Below are 21,372 nucleotides of genomic sequence, written 5' to 3' on the forward strand. Positions count from 1 at the left end.
AAAACATATATGTTTTGTTTAAGTTAGAAATGCCTGTTTGAGGCCCTCCCTCCTTTGTCTATACTGTGTACAGGTGCATCTCATAATATTAGAATATCATCAAAAAGGTAATTTATTTCAGTAATTCAATTTAAAAAGTGAAACTTTATATTTTATATAGATGTGTTACACACAGAGTGATATATTTCAAGCATTTCTTTCTTTTATTTTTGATGATTATGGCTTACAACTAGTAAAAACCCCAAATTTAGTATCTCAGAAAATTAGAAAATAACATAAGACCAATAAAACAAAGGATGTTTAATACAGAAATGCTGGCTAACTGAAAAGTATGTCCATACTATAGTATAGTATAGTATAGTATGCACTCAATACTTGGCTGGGGCTCATGTTGGAAAATGTTGCATTTCAACTGGAAATCGAGGTTCCAGAGTCTGGAGGAAGAGTGGAGAGGCACAGAATCCAAGTTGCATGAGGTCCAGTGTGAAGTTTCCACAGTCAGTGATGATTTGGGGAGCCATGTCATCTGCTGGTATTGATCCACAAGTCCAAAGTCAGCGCAGCTCTACCAGGGAATTCTAGAGTACTTCATGCTTCCCTTTGCTGACATGGAGATGCTGATTTTATTTTCCAGCAGGACTTGGAACCTGCCCACACTGCCAAAAGTACCAATACCTGGTTTAATGATCATGGTATCACTGTGCTTGATTGGCCAGCAAACTCACCTGACCTAAACCCCATAGAGAATCTGTGGGGTATTGTCAAGAGGAAGATGAGAGACACCAGACCCAACAATGCAGATGAGCTGAAGGCCACTATCAAAGCAACCTGGGCTTCCATAACACCTTAGCAGTGCCACAGGTTGATCGCCTCCATGCCACGCCGCATTGATGCAGTAATTCATGCAAAAGGTGCACCAACCAAGTATTGAGTGCATACTATACTGTACATGGACATACTTTTCAGTAAGCCAACATTTCTGTATTAAAAATTGTTTTTTGATTGGTCTTATGTAATATTCCAATTTTCTGAGATACTGAATTTTGGGTTTTCACTAGCTGTAAGCCATAACCATCAAAATTAAAAGAAAGAAATGCTCAAAATATATCACTCTGTGTGTAACTCATCTATATAAGTCTATTTGAGTTTCACTTTTTGAGTTGAATTGCTGAAATAAATTAACTTTTTGATGATATTCTAATTTTATGATATGCGCCTGTATGTAAACCTGTTTTCTATGTCTCCAGTCGTTGCCCCTGTGCGGTCGGACTAGGAGCGTTTGTATTACTGTATATTTTTGATGTACCTACAATAAAAATACCGTAATTTAAGTTAAAAAAGTGTTAGTTACTGTCCAAATTGTCTGCTGCAATATCGCAGTCCCGCTATAAGCCGCTGATTGCCGCTATTACTAGTAAAAAAAAAAAAAACAAATAAATGAATAAAAATAAAATAAATAAAACTACCCCATAGTTTGTAGATGCTATAACTTTCCAAATCGCTGATCGGCATTACTAGTAAAAAAAAAAAAGAATAAATAAAAAAATGCCATAAATCTTTCCCCTAGTTTGAAGATGCAATAACTTTTGCGCAAACCAATCAATATACACTTATTGGGATTTTTTTTACCAAAAATATGTAGAATACATATTGGCCTAAAATGATGAAAAAAATAGATCATTTTTCTTAGAATTTTTAGTAGCACAGGGATAGGGCTCCGCTCCTTTTACACCTGGGCATTTTTGTTGTAGGCGTTTATTGGGCATTTTTTGGGCATTTTATTTATTAGCCAGGCATTCCCCACATTCCCTACTGGACTCCAGAACCAGAAAAAAAAGATTGTTTGTCCAGAACTAGAAAAAAAAGATAATTTTTCTTAGAATTTTTAGTAGCACAGGGATAGGGCTCCGCTCCTTTTACATCTGGGTGTTTTTGTTGTAGGCGTTTATTGGGCATTTTTTGGGGGTCTTTGAAGGCAGGCATGACATCTGAACTTCTGTATAGGGGTATATATACACACACACATATATATATATATATACACATACACACATATAGGTGTAAAAGGAGTGGAGCCCCATCCCTGTGCTACTAAAAATTCTAAGAAAAATTATCTTTTTTTCTGGTTCTGGAGTCCAGTGGGGAATGCCTGGCTAATAATTTTCCTTCTTCTTCATGGAAAGTCGGATAACAGGTCGCTTCAAATAAGATAAGGAGGCAACTCCCATTGAAGCCTATGGGACAGTCGGATACAAGTCCCCTCAAAGTAGTACAGGATCCTTTTCTGAAGTCGGAGCGACTTCAGTAGTGCCAATTAAGACGGCACTCATTGATTAACATTGTTTTTGTTATGTCAAGCGACTTGGCACACAAGTCGCCTCACAAGTCGCGGCAGCGTGAATGGACTCTTATAGTGCAAAAAATAAAAACTGCAGAGGTGATCAAATACCACCAAAATAAAGCTCTGTTTGTTCGGAAAAAAAAGGATTTTATTAGGGTACATTGCCGCACGACCGCGCAATTGTCAGCGAAAGTAACGCAGTGCCGTATCGCAATAAATGGCCTGGTCACGAAGGGGAGGGGGTAAACTTTTCTGGAGGGCAAGTGGTTTAACACTGGCAGTGTGTGTGTACATTATATATGTGCTGAGAAAAGTAGATAAAATTGATTCATGGTCGTCTTTTATTGGTGTGTGTCATTTATACAGAGAACTGCACTTCCAACGCAGAGGCCATGTTCCCTGTAGAAGATAAAGGCGAGAGCTCCCTCTAGTGTGCGATCGGATTGCAGCACCTCCTGACAGCCAGCACGCCTACCAATGACATCACTAGAAGGGCGACACCGCCGTACAAATCTCCCGCGGAATAGCGATCGGAGCGGTGCTGGGTGTACCGAATGTTATCGGAGCGGGCGGCTATGGAGTCTCTATAGCTTGTACAGGTGCTCTGATTATTGGCGGCGTACTTCAGATCTTCTCTGTGAACATGTCATCCCGGACTGTGCAATATGGTGAGCACTTTACTGACATCCAATCAGACATAAACAACCTGCACACCAACTTCTCAACTTTCTTTTCCTTCCACTGGGGTGTGAGCACTCTAATAATAATGGAATAGATCAGATCCTTTTTATATGACTACCAGAACTTCTGGGCTCATCCACACTCATTATGTTCCATGCACAGCAATTCAAACACCAGACCATCCTCCTATAGAAGCTGCATTACACTGGGTGCTGAGGACTTCCATCATCCAATCACGTGCAACCAAAATACCCCCCCCCCCCCCCCCCACTCCCCATGCATCTGATTAGGTCTTTTTACAAAGTGAGGCTTTACTGCATGACATTTAGTCCCAGTTCACAATGCAGGAAACCCTGCGATTCAGTGCCGGTTCCCGCATCGCACACTGGCTTACACTGCGAGTGTCAATAAAAGTCAATGATTACCCCCACCAGATCGGTTCTGAGATCTCAGTGCAAACTGTCCTATGGTGCAGGAATCGGATCCCATAGGTGGGAACACAGATGCAATCTGATTCCAGTGCGGACTGAAAAAAGAGTCCTGTACCATTTTGGTGCGAATGCCATGCGTTTTTGGGTATATCGTGGTATATTTCATGGTATATTGCATGTGATGTGCACAGCAATGCGAATCATGAATGTACTAATGACACTGGCTGGGAAGGGGTTAAACATCAGGGGAGATCAAAGGGTTAACTGTGCACCTAGCCAGTGTTTTTTTTTTTTTTTTGCAGTGTGAAAGATGCTTTTACTAGTGGAAGACATGGATCCTTGTCTCTGCTTTAGAGACACAGGATCTATGCTTTCCCTCCTGTCAGAATAGCGATCTGCCTTGGTTACCTAGGCAGACCGCCATTCTGTCTCTGTGCAGCGGGTGCCTGCAGACATGGAGTCCGTCGTCCCCGAGATAGGCTCCCGCTGTGTGTGATCACAGCAATAGGGAGCTGGTGGCGCGGTGGAAATGTCGAAACACTTTTACATTAGAGATGCACGAATGGTGGCATTTTGGTGCTGCAACTGAAACCCAAAAATTCGGGATGCACTTGGCCGAAACTAAAATGGCATTTTTATATATATATATATATATATATATATATATATATAATTATGTTCTACACTTTTTTTTTTTTTTTTTTTTGTTTTTAGTTTATCATCCATTTTTAAATGAATATGAATTTGTCGGCCATTATCAGCACCTTTAGCGCAAGAAAAATGCATCCCTTTAAATTCTATGTATGTCTTCACACTGGTCCGTTGTGGTGCTTGCTGCATTTTTGGTCAATTAAAAAAAAAAAAAAACGACCAAAAACACACCTTCCCATTTGAAATGCAATAAAAACGCAGCAATAATGCACCCGTGTTATGTTTTTGATGGGGTTTTTGAGTCACATGACCTATGGAAAAAAAAAAAACTGACATAAGCACAGCAAAATTGCATCCGTTTTCTGCACCATCATTGGCACCTTTTTTGGCAAAATGCACCGCCATTTTTGGCTGATGTTTCGGTGCATCGCTAATATATATATGTATGTGTGATCCAGCGCAGGGTGCCGCCCTGTACCAGTAAAACTGTAGACCTTAAGTCAAAAAACATCCCGTGTGCTGAACTTCTGGATGCACGTCCTGTTTGAGTCTTTTTGGACACCAAAACATTTGAAAATGTATGGCAATGCACAGCATGAGCGAGCTGTCACTTTTAGCAAGCCAGGAAATTGGAGTGTCTGGATTCCAGTCCTTGTCCTTGCGGTGTATTCGTGATCTGTCTGATTTATTTATATATGTACAGTGTTTGTGTGTGTGTGTGTGTGTGTATGTATATATGTGTGTGTATATAGACACACTCACTGGCCACTTTATTAGGTAACCTGTTCAATTGCTTGGTAACACAAATTGCTAACCCGCCAATCACAGGGCAGCAATTCAATGCATCTAGACGTGGTGAAGATGACTTGCTGAAGTTCAAACCGAGCATCAGAATGGGGAAGAAAGGGGATTTAAGTGGCTGTTAGGGCTGCCACGACTCGTCGACTACAAAAAATCGTCGACGTGCGGAAAATGCGTCAACGCATGACGTCACACGACCCCGGCCGGCCGCCGCGCCGCTTGAAGCATTGCCGGCCGGGTGAAATTCCCCCGCCGGGCTCCGTCGGAGACGAGAGGTGAGCGCTGACCGTCTCCAGCACCCCTGTACTGCCACAGCTTCTGCCGCAACACACATTCGCCATCCTCCCCCGATCACCCAGCTACTTAGACATGTCACATTTGCGGCGCTACATCGGCTTGTAATGGTCTGTACTAGGTGGGAGGGCTTACTGGGGGGTCTGCACTGGAAGGGGGGCTTACTAAGTGGTCTGTACAGTACAGACCACTTAGTAAGCCCCCCTTCCAGTGCAGACCCCTCAGTAAGCCCTCCCACCTAGTACAGACCACTTAGTAAGCCCCCCCCTCCCAGTGCAGACCCCTCAGTAAGCCCTTCCACCCAGTACAGACCCCTTAGTAAGCCCCCCTCCCAGTGCAGACCCCTCAGTAAGCCCTGTACTAGGTGGGAGGGCTTACTGAGGGGTCTGCACTGGGAGGGGGGCTTACTGGGGTGTCTGTACTGGGAGGGGGGCTTACTAAGGGGTCTGTACTGGGAGGGGGGGCTTACTGAGGGGTCTGTACTAGTGTACTGGGAGGGGGGCTTACTAAGTGGTCTGTACAGTACAGACCACTTAGTAAGCCCCCCTCCCAGTACAGACCCCTCAGTAAGCCCTCCCACCTAGTACAGACCCCTTAGTAAGCCCCCCCTCCCAGTGCAGACCCCTCAGTAAGCCCTCCCACCCAGTACATACTGTACTAGGTGGGAGGGCTTACTGAGGGGTCTGCACTGGGAGGGGGGGCTTACTAAGGGGTCTGTACTAGGTTGGAGGGCTTACTGGGGGGTCTGTACTAGTGTACTGGGAGGGGGGGCTTACTAAGGGGTCTGTACTAGGTTGGAGGGCTTACTGGGGGGTCTGTACTAGTGTACTGGGAGGGGGGCTTACTAAGTGGTCTGTACAGTACAGACCACTTAGTAAGCCCCCCTTCCAGTGCAGACCCCTCAGTAAGCCCTCCCACCTAGTACAGACCCCTCAGTAATCCCTTCCACCCAGTACAGACCCCTTAGTAAGCCCCCCTCCCAGTGCAGACCCCTCAGTAAGCCCTGTACTAGGTGGGAGGGCTTACTGAGGGGTCTGCACTGGGAGGGGGGCTTACTAAGGGGTCTGTACTGGGTGGGAGGGCTTACTGGGGTGTCTGTACTGGGAGGGGGGGCTTACTAAGGGGTCTGTACTGGGAGGGGGGGCTTACTGAGGGGTCTGTACTAGTGTACTGGGAGGGGGGCTTACTAAGTGGTCTGTACAGTACAGACCACTTAGTAAGCCCCCCTCCCAGTACACTAGTACAGACCCCTCAGTAAGCCCCCCCTCCCAGTACAGACCCCTTAGTAAGCCCCCCCCCCTCCCAGTGCAGACCCCTCAGTAAGCCCTCCCACCCAGTACATACTGTACTAGGTGGGAGGGCTTACTGAGGGGTCTGCACTGGGAGGGGGGCTTACTAAGTGGTCTGTACTGGGTGGGAGGGCTTACTGGGAGGGGGGTTTAGTAAGTGGTCTGTACTAGGTGGGAGGGCTTACTGAGGGGTCTGTACTGGGGGGGGGCTTAGTAAGTGGTATGTACTAGGTGGGAGGGCTTACTGAGGGGTCTGTACTGGGAGGGGGGCTTACTAAGGGGTCTGTACTGGGAGGGGGGGCTTACTGAGGGGTCTGTACAGTACAGACCACTTAGCCCCCCTCCCAGTACAGACCCCTCAGTAAGCCCTCCCACCTAGTACAGACCCCTTAGTAAGCCCCCCCTCCCAGTGCAGACCCCTCAGTAAGCCCTCCCACCCAGTACATACTGTACTAGGTGGGAGGGCTTACTGAGGGGTCTGCACTGGGAGGGGGCTTACTAAGTGGTCTGTACTGGGTGGGAGGGCTTACTGAGGGGTCTGTACTGGGAGGGGGGTTTAGTAAGTGGTCTGTACTAGGTGGGAGGGCTTACTGAGGGGTCTGTACTGGGGGGGGGGGCTTAGTAAGTGGTATGTACTAGGTGGGAGGGCTTACTGAGGGGTCTGTACTGGGAGGGGGGCTTACTAAGTGGTCTGTACTGGGTGGGAGGGCTTACTGAGGGGTCTGTACTGGGAGGGGGGTTTAGTAAGTGGTCTGTACTAGGTGGGAGGGCTTACTGAGGGGTCTGTACTGGGGTGGCTTAGTAAGTGGTATGTACTAGGTGGGAGGGCTTACTGAGGGGTCTGTACTGGGAGGGGGGCTTACTAAGTGGTCTGTACTGGGTGGGAGGGCTTACTGTGGGGGTCTGTACTAGGAGGGGGGCTTACTGAGGGGTCTGTAGTGGGAGGGGGGCTTACTGAGGGGTCTGTATTAATTACAGGATTAATTAGCTAATCAAAAAAACACTAAATTAAGCAAAAAAACAAAAAATTTAAATAATCGTTCGATTAGTCGACTAATCGTAAAAATAATCGATAGATTAGTCGACAGACAAATTAATCGTTAGTTGCAGCCCTAGTGGCTTTGAATGTGGCATGGTTGTTGGTGCCAGGCGGACTGGTCTGACTATTTCAAAAACTGCTGATCTACTGGGATTTTCACACACAACCATCTCTTGGGTTTGCAGATTGGTACGAAAAAGAGAAAATATCCAGTGAGCAGCAGTTGTGTGGAGGAAAATGCCTTGATGTCAGAGGAGAATGGGCAGACTGGTTTGAGATGATAGAAAGGCAACAGTAACTCAAATAAGCACTTGTTACAATCAAGGTATGCAGAATACTATCTCTGAACACACAACACATCAGCAGCTTGATATACCTACAATAAATAGCTCAGGTGGGTTTAAACTATGATCTAAAGAGCTCTTCTATTTATGACATAAGAAAGGAAAATGATACTGTGGACCACATGTGCAGTGGCGGATCACCACAGAGCAACATTGAATATTCTGGGCATGTGGATATGTTTGTTGAGGATAACCCAGTGAGAGGATTAGAAAAAAAAGTCGACATGGAGGTGACTCATGAGTCAGACCAAGACAGTCAGCATTTTGGAAACAAGGCGGACCTTAGGTGAATCTGTGTTTTTCGTTCCACTAGCAGGTTAAAGAGGTTGTAAACCCCCCTTAATGACTTTTGCCTATAGGTTAGCCTATATTAAGTCTTACCTATAGGTACTGTAAATATCTCCTAAACATGTACCGTTTAGGAGATATTTACATTGCATGCAGCCAGTGACGTCATCAGCGCATGCACTCTGAAGGAACGGCCGCCCGTGCCGTTCCTTCAGGGCCCTGTGCCGTAAAAGGCGGCTCCTGCGCGCATTCGCGGGAGTGATGTTATTGCGCCTCCGGCCAATCGGATGGCCAGAGGATGCGAACCCGGAAGAATGGCTAAACATGTCTGCTGTGTTATCGGTGAGCGGGCGGCACTGCAGGGGCTTTGTTCTAAGGTAAGTATTTCATAAAGGGCTGGTATGTGATGCATACAAGCTCATTATGCCTTTTTGTCTTACAGGGTTTTTTTTTTTTTTAAGGATTACACTTTAAATGAAAAAAAAAAAACAGACTTTATTCCCCCATCCACACACGCGGATGTGGATGGGGGAATCCACCCCGCTGTACTATTGTGTTCTGGCAGCAGGGGATTTCCCTGCCATCAGAATACATTGATAAGCATTGCAGGCTACAGCCTGCAGCACTGATCGGTAGATCATCTTCTGTACAACCAAGTGCCCATACAAGGTTTAAAATTCAGCCAGTACCTGCTTAACTAGCAGGATTTTCTTCCCTGTATGGCCAGCTTAACCGTGATAATATTACTAGATCCTTTATTCCAGTCTTTATTTTCTCTGATAGCTACAGCCATCACTGGAATCTTCAGATGTGTCAGGTGCCTAGGCTCCCTACTGCACCCCCCCCCCCCCAGTTGCTACTTCTCAGCAACCTAACTGACTAATGCTGCCCATAAACGCATAGATTTCAACATATTCCTCCCTTCACCTTATATAACATGCATGAATGAATCTCCTAATGTGGCTACTATATTGTGGTACCCAGCCTTAGCAACTGTCATATACCCCAACAGTGGCTGCATATGATTGGATGTAGCTGCTGTGCAGATGACAAATTTGTGCGCAGCTTCTTGAATTTTTCAGGTGAAGGATGTTGGGTGGGGAGGCGGTGAACAGATCCACCTACTGAGCGAATTCAGCTGCTTCCGCAGGAGCAGGCCAAAATTCAAACAGTGTATAGCCAGCTTTAGTTTTGACTGTATCCTTTTCTGATACTGTCTCTGTTACTAGGGCTGGGTTATACAAAACCTTTTTTAATCTCTCATCCAGTGAGACTTCCTCCCTTGCTAGAAAGGGTACTCTCATTGGACCAGGGGGTGACCGTTATGGGCCATGAAATCGTAGACTGTTCTGCCCAAGAAAGGGACCCGGTCAAGCCTTGTGTGGCTTTTACTAATAACCGCAGGTATCTTGTCTGTATACTCTTAGTGTGAAAAGGGATTACCAAATGCCTACCGGGCACTTTCACCCCCTTCCTGCCCAGGCCAATTTTCATCTTTCAGCACTATCCCACTTTGAATGACAATTGCGCAACTGCAACGCTGTACCCAAATTAAATTGTTTTTTTTTTTCACACAAATAAAGCTTTCTTTTGGTGGTATTTCATCACTACTGTTTTTTTTTTTTTTTTATTTTATTTTTTACTAAAAAAAAAAAAAAGACCGAACATTTTGGAAAGTTTTTTTTTTTTCTTAGTTTTGTTAGTAAATTTTGAAAATAATTAACTTTTTTCTCCTTCACTGATGTGCGCTGATAAGGCAGCACTAATATGCTGCACTCATAGGCACAGATGAGCAGGCACTGATGGGTATTGACTAGCATCACTGCTTTGATTGGGGTCACTGATGGGCACTGATGATCAGTGCCCTGATTACCTGTCCTGGTCACCCCTTTCGAGGAGGAGCCGCTAAACTGCTCTCCTCGCCACACACTGACGGTGTGAGGCGAGGAGCGTGGATAAACGGCACTTCGGCATTTACGTGTGACCAGCTGTGATTGGACACAGCAGATCACATGGGTAAAGAGCTGTCTCATTGGCTCTTTACCAAGATCGGGGTCACGCGATAGGAGCAGGGCACGGCCGCAAGCGCGCGAGACCTGCCGTTCTGGGGTGCTGTCATGACGACGTCCCAGAGTGAGAGCCGCAATGCTCCACCATCATTGGACGGTGGGTGGGAAGTGGTTAAATACCTCTGCTCTGCCACTTCAGTGTTCCAGGATTAGGCTGGCAATATGATTAGGAAGTCACTAGATCCCTCTATGTACACTGAACAGTGTGGATGGAGGAATGTGCGGTGCTGAAATCCATGTATGGCAGGCTTTAAGCCCCGTACACTTGAGCCGAATGTCGGAGGGCGTCGGCCAGGTTCAGTAGAAACGACCGTTCGGTCAACGTCTGGCAAAGGGGCATAAACGAAAAAGGTCTGCCGACCAACTCCCGTTTTTTGGCAGAGAGCGTTGACTGGCGTGTTCTGGTGGAGGGGCAGCAAAATAAAACAGCAGGGTGATCACTGTAATAACATTGGATTGTTAGTACAGCGGCTCCAACCTGAGCTGTCTGTAGTGGTGTGTACCCATCTTTAGATTCTTGTCCTGGATGGGTGTGCCTTTTTTCTCGCTAAAGCCGGCCATACATGTGTTGAATTCCAAATGAATTTTCTTTTGAAAATCAGAAATTTTGTGTGTCTGCAATCCGATGGTGCCACCATTGATTTCAAAATTTGACCAACCAAGCCTTCAATTTCACCTCCTGATGCTACAGAAAATAATTTTCGTGGCCAGGAATCTTCTTCTTTTCTTTCCAGGTCACAGCTCATGCACATTTCTTTTTCGATTATATTTCTTGCACGATTCTCCCATCATGAATTCCAAATTTTTTTTGTTTTTCCAAAAAATTTCTAACATGCCCGATCACTCAAATTAGTTTGCATGAAAATCGGATGTTACTGCAGCCCACTAGTTTGAAATTCGAAAGAAAATTCTTAGTTACGATTTTTATTGGAAAATTATTTCGGAATTCAACCCATGTATGGCCTGCTTTAGTGTGCAACAGTGGGAGGGCGTATACAGAATAGAACGCAACGTAAAGGGATATGGGAAATAATTACCGACACTAACACACACATACACCTACACAGCTTGAACTGGATAGACTATTGTTTTTATTCAGCCTTGCCTACTCTATAACTATGGAGTTTTACTAAAACTGGATCACTCCTAATCTGGTGCAGCTGTGCGTGGCAGCCAATCGGCTTCTAGCTTCAGTTTGTTCAATTAAGCTTTGAAAATGAGCCCACATTCACATTGGTCCAATTTGACATGTCAAATCGGAGGCAATTGCCGGCAATGACACTGTCTGAATCGGTGTGACGCCAACTTTACGGCGCCACACCGACTCCTAAAACTTTTTTTCTGTACTACTTTTGGAGATTTTTTTTTTGGGGGGGGGGTCACGATTTCCATAGAAATCTGTGTAGGGACCTGCACAGATGTCTGTGAAATCGCCCCGATTTTTAAATCGTGCAAGGTCAGCTGAACTTGCACGATTTCAAAACGGCCTCAGTGTGAACCTGGGCTAAAATCTGGAGTCTGGTTTCTATGCAGAGCTGCACCAGTTTTGGTAAATAACCCCCAGTGTTTCCCATGTTTTCAAAGAAGAGAAAATGACATCAGGCGCTATCTGTTAATTGCCTTTTATACTACTTGTATTTTTCAGTAAATGGTCATCTTCCAATGCTCCAACTAGAGGAGGAGGATCTGGAGAAGAATCCACAGTTTAGTAAACTTTTGCTGGAACTATGTCAGATTTTGGAGCCAAGTGGTGGAAGCACCACCCTAAGTCATGAATTGGAAGAGGTAATCAAACTTGTGTTTATCGGAAGGCTCTACAAACCATTACCAATGGTAACATCCATATAAAGATTTCTAGAAACAGTGGGCTTCATGTAGCACTACATTTTTGTTTTTGCTGTCCACCTATGTTTTTCTTCCAAGGTGAAATAAGCAGTAGAAATTGTTTGCTACCAGTGTCAGAAAAGGCTGGCCCATCAGTCAGTGTGGTACCTAAGGCTACTGTTACAGTCTATAAATCTTATTCTGCTTGACCTGGTGTAGTGGCCTGTTTATCCAGATATGAGGAATCTTCAAAGATCCAGTGTAATGTATCACTTTTATATTTCACTTGTTTGGAAAGAATAAGGTGCAGGAAATTGATCCACCTGCCTTTACACGTGTGCACATGAACCCTTAATGACATCCCAGTCTTATCCCGTAAGGTTTAATATTGTGTTGGCCCACCCTTTGCAGCTATAACAGCTTCAACTCTTCTGGGAAGGCTGTCCACAAGGTTTAGGAGTGTCTATGGGAATGTTTGACCATTCTTCCAGAAGCGCATTTGTGGGGTTAAGCACTGATGTGGATGAGAAGGCCTGGCTCACAGTCTCTGCTCTAATTCATCCCAAAGGGTTGAGGTCCGGACTCTGTGAAGGCCAGTCAAGTTCCTCCAGCCCAAACTCTCTCCTCTATTTCTTTTTGAACCTTGCTTTGTGCACTGGTCCAAATCATTTGGTAGAGCAGGGATTATGGTGTGGGATTACTTTCAGGGGTTGGGCTTGATCCCTTAGTTCCAGTGAAGGCAACGCTTAAGGTGTCAGCATGCCAAGGCATTTTGGACAATTTCATGCTCCCACATTTGTGGGAACAGTTTGGGGATGGCCCCCTTTTTGTTCCAACATGATTGTGCACCAAGCAAGGTCCATAAAGACATGGATGAGTGAGTTTGGGGTGGAGGAACTTGACTGGCCTGCACAGAGTCCTGACCTCAACCCAATAGAACACCTTTGGGATGAATTAGAGCAGAAACTGCGAGCCAGGCCTTCTCATCGACATCAGTGCCTGACCTCACAAATGCACTTCTGGAAGAATGGTCAAACATTCCCATAGACACACTCCTAAACCTTGTGGACAGCCTTCCCAGAAGATTTGAAGCTGTTATAGCTGCAAAGGGTGGGCCAATATATCAGTGTTAATTTTGGCAGCAAATTTCAACTTAGTCTTAGGACTAAAATGGCATTTTAGTTTTAGTCCCATTTTAGTCTTCTGCAAGTGTTTTAGTTTTAGTCGTACTTAGTCGACTAAAACTCCAGTACATTTTAGTCGACTAAAACGTCCTACATTCTAGTCGACTAAAACTCATTTTAGTCATCTATAATGGAATGGGTGTAGTTCAATTGTAATTTGTAATGCATTATTTAAGCATTTCTCTACAATTTCCAAACTCATTATATACTACTGCTGGTCCTGGAGTGAAAAATCGAATATGTTATTATTTATGGTATTAAGCTTTGAGCATGCACCAGTGTTAATTTTGGCAGCAAATTTCGATTTAGTTCTAGTCTTTTGACTAAAATGCCATTTTAGTTTGTCGTATTTTAGTCATCTGAATTGTTTTAGTTTTAGTCGTATTTTGGTCGACTAAAATTGTGTTAATTTAGTCGACGAAAATGTTTCAGTCGACAAAATTAACACTGCAATATATTGAACCCTACGGACTAAGACTGGGATTCCATTTAAGTTCATGTAAAGCCAGATGTACCAATACTTTTGATAATATAGTGTGTATATTTAGGTGTGTCTCCTAAATTAGAATATCATCAAAAAGGTAATTTAATTCAGTAAATTAATTTAAAAAGTGAAACTCATATATTTTATATAGATGCATTACACACTTTCTTTTAATTGTTATGTTTATGGCTTACAGATAGTGAAAACCCAAAATTCAGTATCTCTAAAAACTAGAATATTACATAAGATCAATTTAAAAAAAAAAAAAAAAAAAAAGATTTTTAACAATGAAATGTTGGCTTACTGAAAAGTATGTACAGTTTAGTATGCACTCAATATTTGGTCGGGGCTCCTTTTGCATGAATTGCTGCATGGCATGGAAGTGATCAGCCTGTGGCACTGCTGAGGTGTTATGGGAGCCCAGGTTGCTCTGATAGCAGCTTTCAGCTCATCTGCATTGCTGGGTCTGGTGTTTCTAATCTTCCTCTTTACAATACCCCACAGATTCTCTATGGGGTTTAGGTCAGGTGAGTTTACTGGCCAATCAAGCACAGTGATACCATGATCATTAAACCAGGTATTGGTACTTTTGGCAGTGTGGGCAGGTGCCAACTCCTGCTGGAAAATGAAATCAGCATCTCCATAGAGCTAGTCAGCAGAGGGAAGCCTGAAGTGCTCTAGAATTTCCTGGTAGAGCTGCGCTGATTTTGGACTTAACAAAACACAGTGGACCAACACCAGCAGATTACATGGCTCTCCAAATCATCACTGACTGTGGAAACTTCACACTGGACCTCCTGCAACTTGGATTCTGTGCCTCCACTCTTCCTCCAGACCTTGATTTCCAAATGAAATTCAACATTTTCCACAGTCCATAGAGAAGTAGGTGTGGAGATTGCAGGGGGTCTTGTAAGCAGAGAGAGAGAACAGTAATCTTCCCAGTGAAGAACTGTGCAGGGGGCATATCAGCACAAGTCTTGGCCATTGGAGGACAAGCAGGATTTTCTCTAAGCACAGCCAGAAAGCTTACTATGCTAGGTAGATGTGCTCTCATGCCTAGCGTGGCCAGTTTGAAATCGCAAAGCAGGGGGGTCTAGTTAGGATCACAAGGCCTTTCACACAAAGGAAGCAATACAAACAGCACAGGATCATTTTTAAACACAAGTACATGGTACAGCAGACGCATATCAAGAATATGAAATATTGGGGTAACATACACTTTTAATCAGACAAATGAAGGGGCAATAATGAAATGGCTGAATGTAATTCATAAATGAATAGCAACTGTGCATCATACTTACTATATGTGAATGGGATTTGATCTTTATTAACCACCTCCTTGGTAGGAATTACATTTTTGCCATGTCTTTGTAGGTGCAAAGAGAGCTACGGCTGCAGAGGAAGGTGTGGTTGAGAACAGAAGTCATTCACAGACTGATACAGGAGATGTTACTGGATTTACAGGTCAGGAAGCAGGAAGGCAAGACAACTGATGAGGAGAACAAGGTAGCTTTCATTTCATTTGCTATGTTTCATCTGTCATTGTCTCCATATTTCTTTGTCTCATCCTTGCCTTCTTTGTACAGTTTCTGGATGGGCTACAGCAATGTTTATTGGTCACGCAGTGTTCAGGCCTCCTGCCTTCCAATAATGATGCAGGATCTATATCTCTTCTTGGGTTGGAGAAACAGGATTTGCTCAACCTTCTACCTTCAAACACGGTATAATATGATGAAAATCTTAAGACTAAATTTTAGGTTTTATATTTTGATGACTGACCACCCTCTGTATATTTAGGATATTCTCTGGATACGAGAGAGACTACATAAGCAGCTGGAGGAGGCTCTGCGGAAGAAATGTTTCACTTTCTTGTCATTCCATCAGCCTGAGACAGGTGTGCTTGCATTTTTTACCTATGTAATCCTTTTAATTTAAAACGGGTGGGTATAAAATTCCAGCACTTGCCATTTTGGTGTGACTGTGATTCCATCTAAAAACAAGTGACCATAAATGCAGGTCATGGAAAACCTTTGTCCTTGTTTTGTCCCTTTTTTTTGTATAAAAGCATCAGGTCTTACGAGCTACACTTTTAGGGTGCCAAAACTGTGCTATTGCAAAGCAGCATCCTAGCCCATTTGTTGTGGTTGGTCCTAGAAGACACTAATAAGGATCTGCAGAAGAAGTTTTGGGAAAATCTTTTTTCTACTTTTGTAAATGACTTGTTATTGGATTGAACAGGAAATTCTAGTAAGGGATGTCATGTCAATGAGTGATTTCAATTAATGTGAATTAAACCTGTCGGGAAGCTCAAAATAAAACCTTAAATGTATCTTAACCACTTCAATGCGGGCACTTTTACCTCCTTTCTGTCCAGGCCAATTTTCAGCTTTCAACGCTGTAGCACTTTAAATAACAATTGCGCGGTCATGCAACACTGTACCCATATACAATTTTTATATGATATAGATCTTTTGGTGGTATTAAATAAATACATAAAAAAAAAGGCTGAAAATGTTGGAGGGGGGAAAAAAACTTTTTTTTTTTTTTTTTTTATTTTATACAATTTCAAAAAGAAGTAATTTTTTCTTCTTCACTGATATGCTGCACTGATGATCAGTGCCCTGATTATCAGTGTAAATGTCCCCTGTAACTGGAAAGCCGGTTGTCAGCTTTCCTTTCCTCAGACACTGACAGCGCTAAGGAAAGGAAATGCCGATAACCGGCATTTGTTACATGTGATCTGCTGTGATTGGACACAGCTGATCACATGGTAAAGAGCCAACGTCTTTAGCTTTTTACCTTGATTAGTGATGCGCTTATGTCGAAGGGACACGGGTCAGCACCGATCGCTGCGCACCCCCAGGGGAGCGGCGCGATGCGAAGGACGTTATGTATCCATTCAAGATGGCAAAGCCACTGCCCAGCCATCATTCTGCTATAGACCAGGCGTGAAGGTGTTAAAGTACAAATGTCATGAGAGAAACACAAACTTTGTCTATTTTGACTTCCTTCAGAAAATAGAAGTTGTCAAACTAATTTACTGAAACTGGAGAGTGCAAAATCTGGTGGAGCTGTGCATGGTAGCCAATCAGCTTCTAGCTTCAGCTTGTTCAATTAAGCTTTTACAAAAAAATAAATAAAAGCTGATTGGTTTCTATGCAGAACTGCACCAGATTTTGCACTCTCCAGTTTTAGTAAATCAACCTCTCTGAATTGGCATAGCGTGCAGATTAACAAAAAAAAAAAAACAGAAGTCCTTCTCTTCTGACTTGTCCTGCGTCACAGACTTAAAAGCAATGAAGCAAGAGGATGACAGGGAGGCAGCTAGCATTTTCAGGCCCGGTTCACACTAGCTGCAGCTGTGTCTCGCAGTAGGGGGTCTGGTGCGTCCCTGTTCTCTGTTTCAGATGTGAATCGGGTTTGAATTTTTGCCTGAATTTGGACCTGAAACTGAGCCAAAGACGCACTTGGACCCTTTTCCAGTGCGGACCTGGGCTGCCCCAGAGCTGTGAGAACCGGCTCCATTGACAGCCAGTCAGTGTCCTGTCGTGCAAATTGGATTTTGGGAAAACCGCATCCTATTCGCATAAGTGTGAACCCAGCCTCAGAAGTACAGGTCACAAATGGCAACTCCATGATAGACTTTCATGCATACATTTAATTAGTATCAAATCTACTTTGGCAGAATTTCTCAACCTTTGCAACACAGAGGAACCCTTGAAATATCTTTCCAGGCTTGGAGAACCCCTGCCAATAATTTACTATATCTACAACTCATGATACATTAGTGTGATGGTCAGTGGGAAGAATGCTCCTTACACTTGTGGTCATTGAGAAGAGTTCCCCCCTTTTATAGATAGCTACAAAGATCAATGATGTCAGTGGGAACTTTCTGAGAGGCAGAAATTCCTCAAGGAACCCCTAGTTATCTCTGGAGGAACCCTCGAGTTTCATGGAACCCTGGTTGAGAAACCCTGCTCGAAGCGTGGACTGCCAAGTCATGAGAATGCAAAGAAAACCTGGACAGAGAGAGATGCAAATCCTGCCATATTTGCTAGTGGCCTGGCTGTCTCTAGCTTTATTACTTTGAGTCCCTGGACTGGAACAAGTAGAGGTGGTAAAGGAGTTTGAGACGGGTCAGGATTCTTTGCGAATTATCTCTGTAGTTAATAGGAAAGTATTGAAACCATTGCGTAACTATACCAACTAAGCAGGAGTGGACAGCAATAACAGCCCATGTATTTCTGAGTATAATTTTACTTTAGCAGTTTCCTTACTGATTAGATTCCATGGTATATGGCCAGATAGGACACAGAAATGCTTTTTGTTCCAAGCTTCTAAATTTCATTCTGTTTTATTTGTATTCCCTTTCTGCCTCAGATGAAGAGAGTGAAGTCCTTCGGGCTGCAAAAGCGTTGCGTTTGGCCAGTACATTGGAAGACGAAAAGAGAAGATTGCAGACTGAGGAGGAGAAGCACCAAGAAATAGGAGCATTGCTGGAAAGGCAGCAGGAAATGTACCCTCATGTGCGTGTTTTGGGTATTTCTTGAGTTCTATGGCTTTAAGAACCAATATATGTCAGTGGACACATGTAAATTTCCTTATCTTTTTTACTTTTTATATTAAGGTGCTCTTGCGCTGCCTTTCTGTCCTCAGACAAGCTGCCTCTGATCTTCGTCTTCAAGCACAATCAGAAATTGATTGCATGAATGCCGAATACTTAGAAGCCAAGAGTAATGCGCTATTCTTAAAGCTTCGGTAAGATATGCTGTGACCACTTTGTGCCGTTGCATGGTGATTGAGACATTTTACTTCTCTTTAACACAGTCATTTTATATTTTTTAAATTGCGTAGAATAGAAGAACTGCAAGTTCTCGCTGACACTTACACCCCGGAGAAAGTTGATGTTCATAAGTACATCAGGTAAGTCATAATATTAAAGTAATACTTTCTTTTAAAATCACAAACGTGCTATACTTACCTGCTCTGTGCAGTTGCACAGAGCAGCTCTGATCCTCATTTTTTCGGATCCCTGTCGGCACTCCTGGCTCCCCCCCCCCCCCCCCCCCCCCTCGAGCAGTGCCCCCAGAGAAAGCCGCTGTCTCATTGCCTGTGATTGACTGCAGTGGGAGTCAATAGGCTCCCGCTGCTGTTTCAGCCAATAAAGAGGGAGATTCCCGGAACAGCCGAGGCTATCGTGAACCTTGCTGGATCAGAGGGAGCTTAGCTAAGTAGGGGGCGGGGCTGCACACAAAAGGTAGAATGCATGACGGTAAAAAGCCTTGAGCCTTTAGTACCACTTTAAGATTCTATTAAGTGTGTGGTAAAGCGGAACTTTACCCATAAAAACTTGATGATGATCTTCTTTTAGCAAGGAACATACATTCCACATTAATAATTTTGCTACCAAAATTGGTGTGTGCTGTAAAATGCCTCCAGTATTGCTCCTGTTTCTTCTTGCTGGAGGCTGCCATTTTGCTGAAGCCCAGAGCCCCTGAACAGCAGTAAATCATAAAGCTGAACTAAAACCATCGATTTAATGGTTTAAAAAAAAAAAAAACGTTCCATTCCTGGAATGCCAGGATTGCTAACTGTCACATTTGCTTTTGCACTCAACCAAACTGTCAACCCTCAAATGGCTGGTGTCATAACTGATCACATGTGCAGCATCATGGCAGTGGTGGCATGCAGATCAAACCGAAGCAGCTTCCTTGGCTGTAAAGGATAGGAGGGTTTAATTCTGCTTTAAGGCTGTCAGCAGACCAGCCTCTACTAAATTGGCAGTGCCTAAAACTGGAGAGCAACTGGGCATGTGCAGAGCAGGGTGAGACAGCGTATTACTGGATTTTAACTGCTTCCCACCCACATCATTGTAAAATGATGGATGGGGAGAACCTTGTTGCTCAGCGAGGACGTCATGTGACCTCTTCCCGAGAATAGAGCCGAAGTGCGGCCCATCTTTCGCCTGCTGTGGGACTGATCACTAGACTGGCTGACTGATGGGGAGGCACTGGTGGGCGACACTGATCGGGAGGGCACAGGGGAGCTCCCTGAGCCCTGATTGCCATCCCTGGTGGCCATAGTGGGCATCCCTGGGGTCATGGGTGGGCATCCCCGGTGGTTCGAGTGGCAACCCCCCCCCCCCGAGGGTGTGCACTGGTAATCATCTGATTACCAGTGATGACCCCCCCCCCCCCCACCGCTCCTTTACTCGTGCCTGTAAACCGATCAACGGCTCTTCCTGTTTACTATGTGACCAGCCGTGATTGGACACGGCTGGTCACATGGTAAAGAGCCTACGTCAGTAGGCTCTTTACCAAGATCGGAGATGCAGGGAGTCAGACTGACACCTCGCATCACCGATCGCCCCGGGGGCACGCAGAGCTGTATTATCCTGCCGCCGTCATATGATGTCCGGTCAGGATAATACAACTACAATCCCGCCGTCAATTTGCTATAGGGCGGGCGGGATGTGGTTAAAGACCCTTCAAGGAAAAATGGCTGTTGAAATGGACTTGACTTCTAAAGTGGAACTAAACCCTTCTGTCCTTTACAGCCAAGGAAGCTGCCATCTTGGTTTATGTCGGATCTGCATTTGCCATGATGCTACACGTAATCATTTAAGACTACAGACATTTGATGGCTTGACAGTTCAGTTGAGGAAATAAGCAACTGTAACCGTTATCCTTCATGGCAGCATGCTTTGACTATTACTGTTTTGGTAAATGGTTAAATATGGGTTTGGTTCTGCTTTAAACTTTGAAAACTGACAACACAGGTTTTTTTTTTTTGTGTGTGGTGTTAGCCCTGCCTGGTTCCTTTTTGCTAAATTATACAACCACTGCCCTTCTCGGATCTCTAAAACATTCTGAGATTTAGGATAAAAACCAGTAAGACTAATCCAGACCCTTTTAAAGTAACACTGGAAGTATGCAAGGGATAAAGGACAGATTTGTATTTTTGGCAAGGATGTTCTCCTCCTCCCCCCCCCCCCTCCTTTTTTTTTATTACAAAAAAAAAAAAAACTTACCCAACTGTTTCAATTGTATATTTACCTTTTTAAAAGAAGTTCATTGTTAGGATTTACACTTTAAATGATGGCAATACTTGTACTATCTTCACAACTGTCTTTGCTTCTCTACAGGTCTAGTTTAGATTCTGCAGTGAAGACGGAGAAGAATGAACTAGCTGCATCGAAGCAGATTCTTTCTTCATATGAGTTCCTTGGCACAAAGTTTGAGGAGCTAGTTCAGGAATATACTCGCCTTCGGGATAAAATTAAAGATAATCGCTGGGCAATTCAAGAGCTGAGCAAGACGTTACCCTGAGCAAAATGAAGTTGAGTGGGCGGACTGTCATTAGAAGAAAAATCGACAAGGCTTTCCTTCTGTTAATAGAGGATATATCTGAGCTGCTGTGAAATTCTTGTTTCATATGATGTTATATGGAAGCTGTTTTAGTAGAAGCTGGCGTATATTCAGAAAAATTTTTTCTTCTTCTTTTTTTTTTTTTTTTTTTTTTTCAACCGAATGGCAACACAAAAGACTTTTGGATCAGTAAATGAGCACTATGAAAGAAATGTTTATTTTTTCGTTTTATATGCAGATTGTAACAGTAAAATATTTATTAGAGCTACTTGTATAGTGCTGTCA

The 21,372-nt window shown here is 43.9% G+C and overlaps 1 protein-coding gene across 2 annotated transcripts; it reads left to right on the plus strand.

Moving 5' to 3' along the window:
* The first annotated feature begins 2,983 nt into the window (after positions 1-2,983).
* HAUS4 (HAUS augmin like complex subunit 4) lies at positions 2,984-21,203 on the plus strand. 2 transcript variants are annotated; one of them, XM_082262416.1, is made up of 9 exons: positions 2,984-3,009; positions 11,874-12,013; positions 15,095-15,226; positions 15,307-15,441; positions 15,518-15,614; positions 18,101-18,246; positions 18,348-18,478; positions 18,575-18,643; positions 20,865-21,203. In XM_082262416.1, exons 1-9 carry the CDS (start codon positions 2,985-2,987, stop codon positions 21,046-21,048), a joined length of 1,059 nt encoding a protein of 352 aa, XP_082118542.1. In that variant the 5' UTR covers position 2,984; the 3' UTR covers positions 21,049-21,203. The 2 variants fall into 2 exon arrangements, with proteins under 2 accessions (XP_082118542.1, XP_082118543.1); XM_082262417.1 differs by having other exon boundaries at positions 18,107-18,246.
* Positions 21,204-21,372: the final 169 nt, after the last annotated feature.

Source organism: Pelophylax lessonae (assembly GCF_965119305.1).
Source record: "Pelophylax lessonae genome assembly, chromosome: 1".
NCBI lineage: Eukaryota > Metazoa > Chordata > Amphibia > Anura > Ranidae > Pelophylax > Pelophylax lessonae.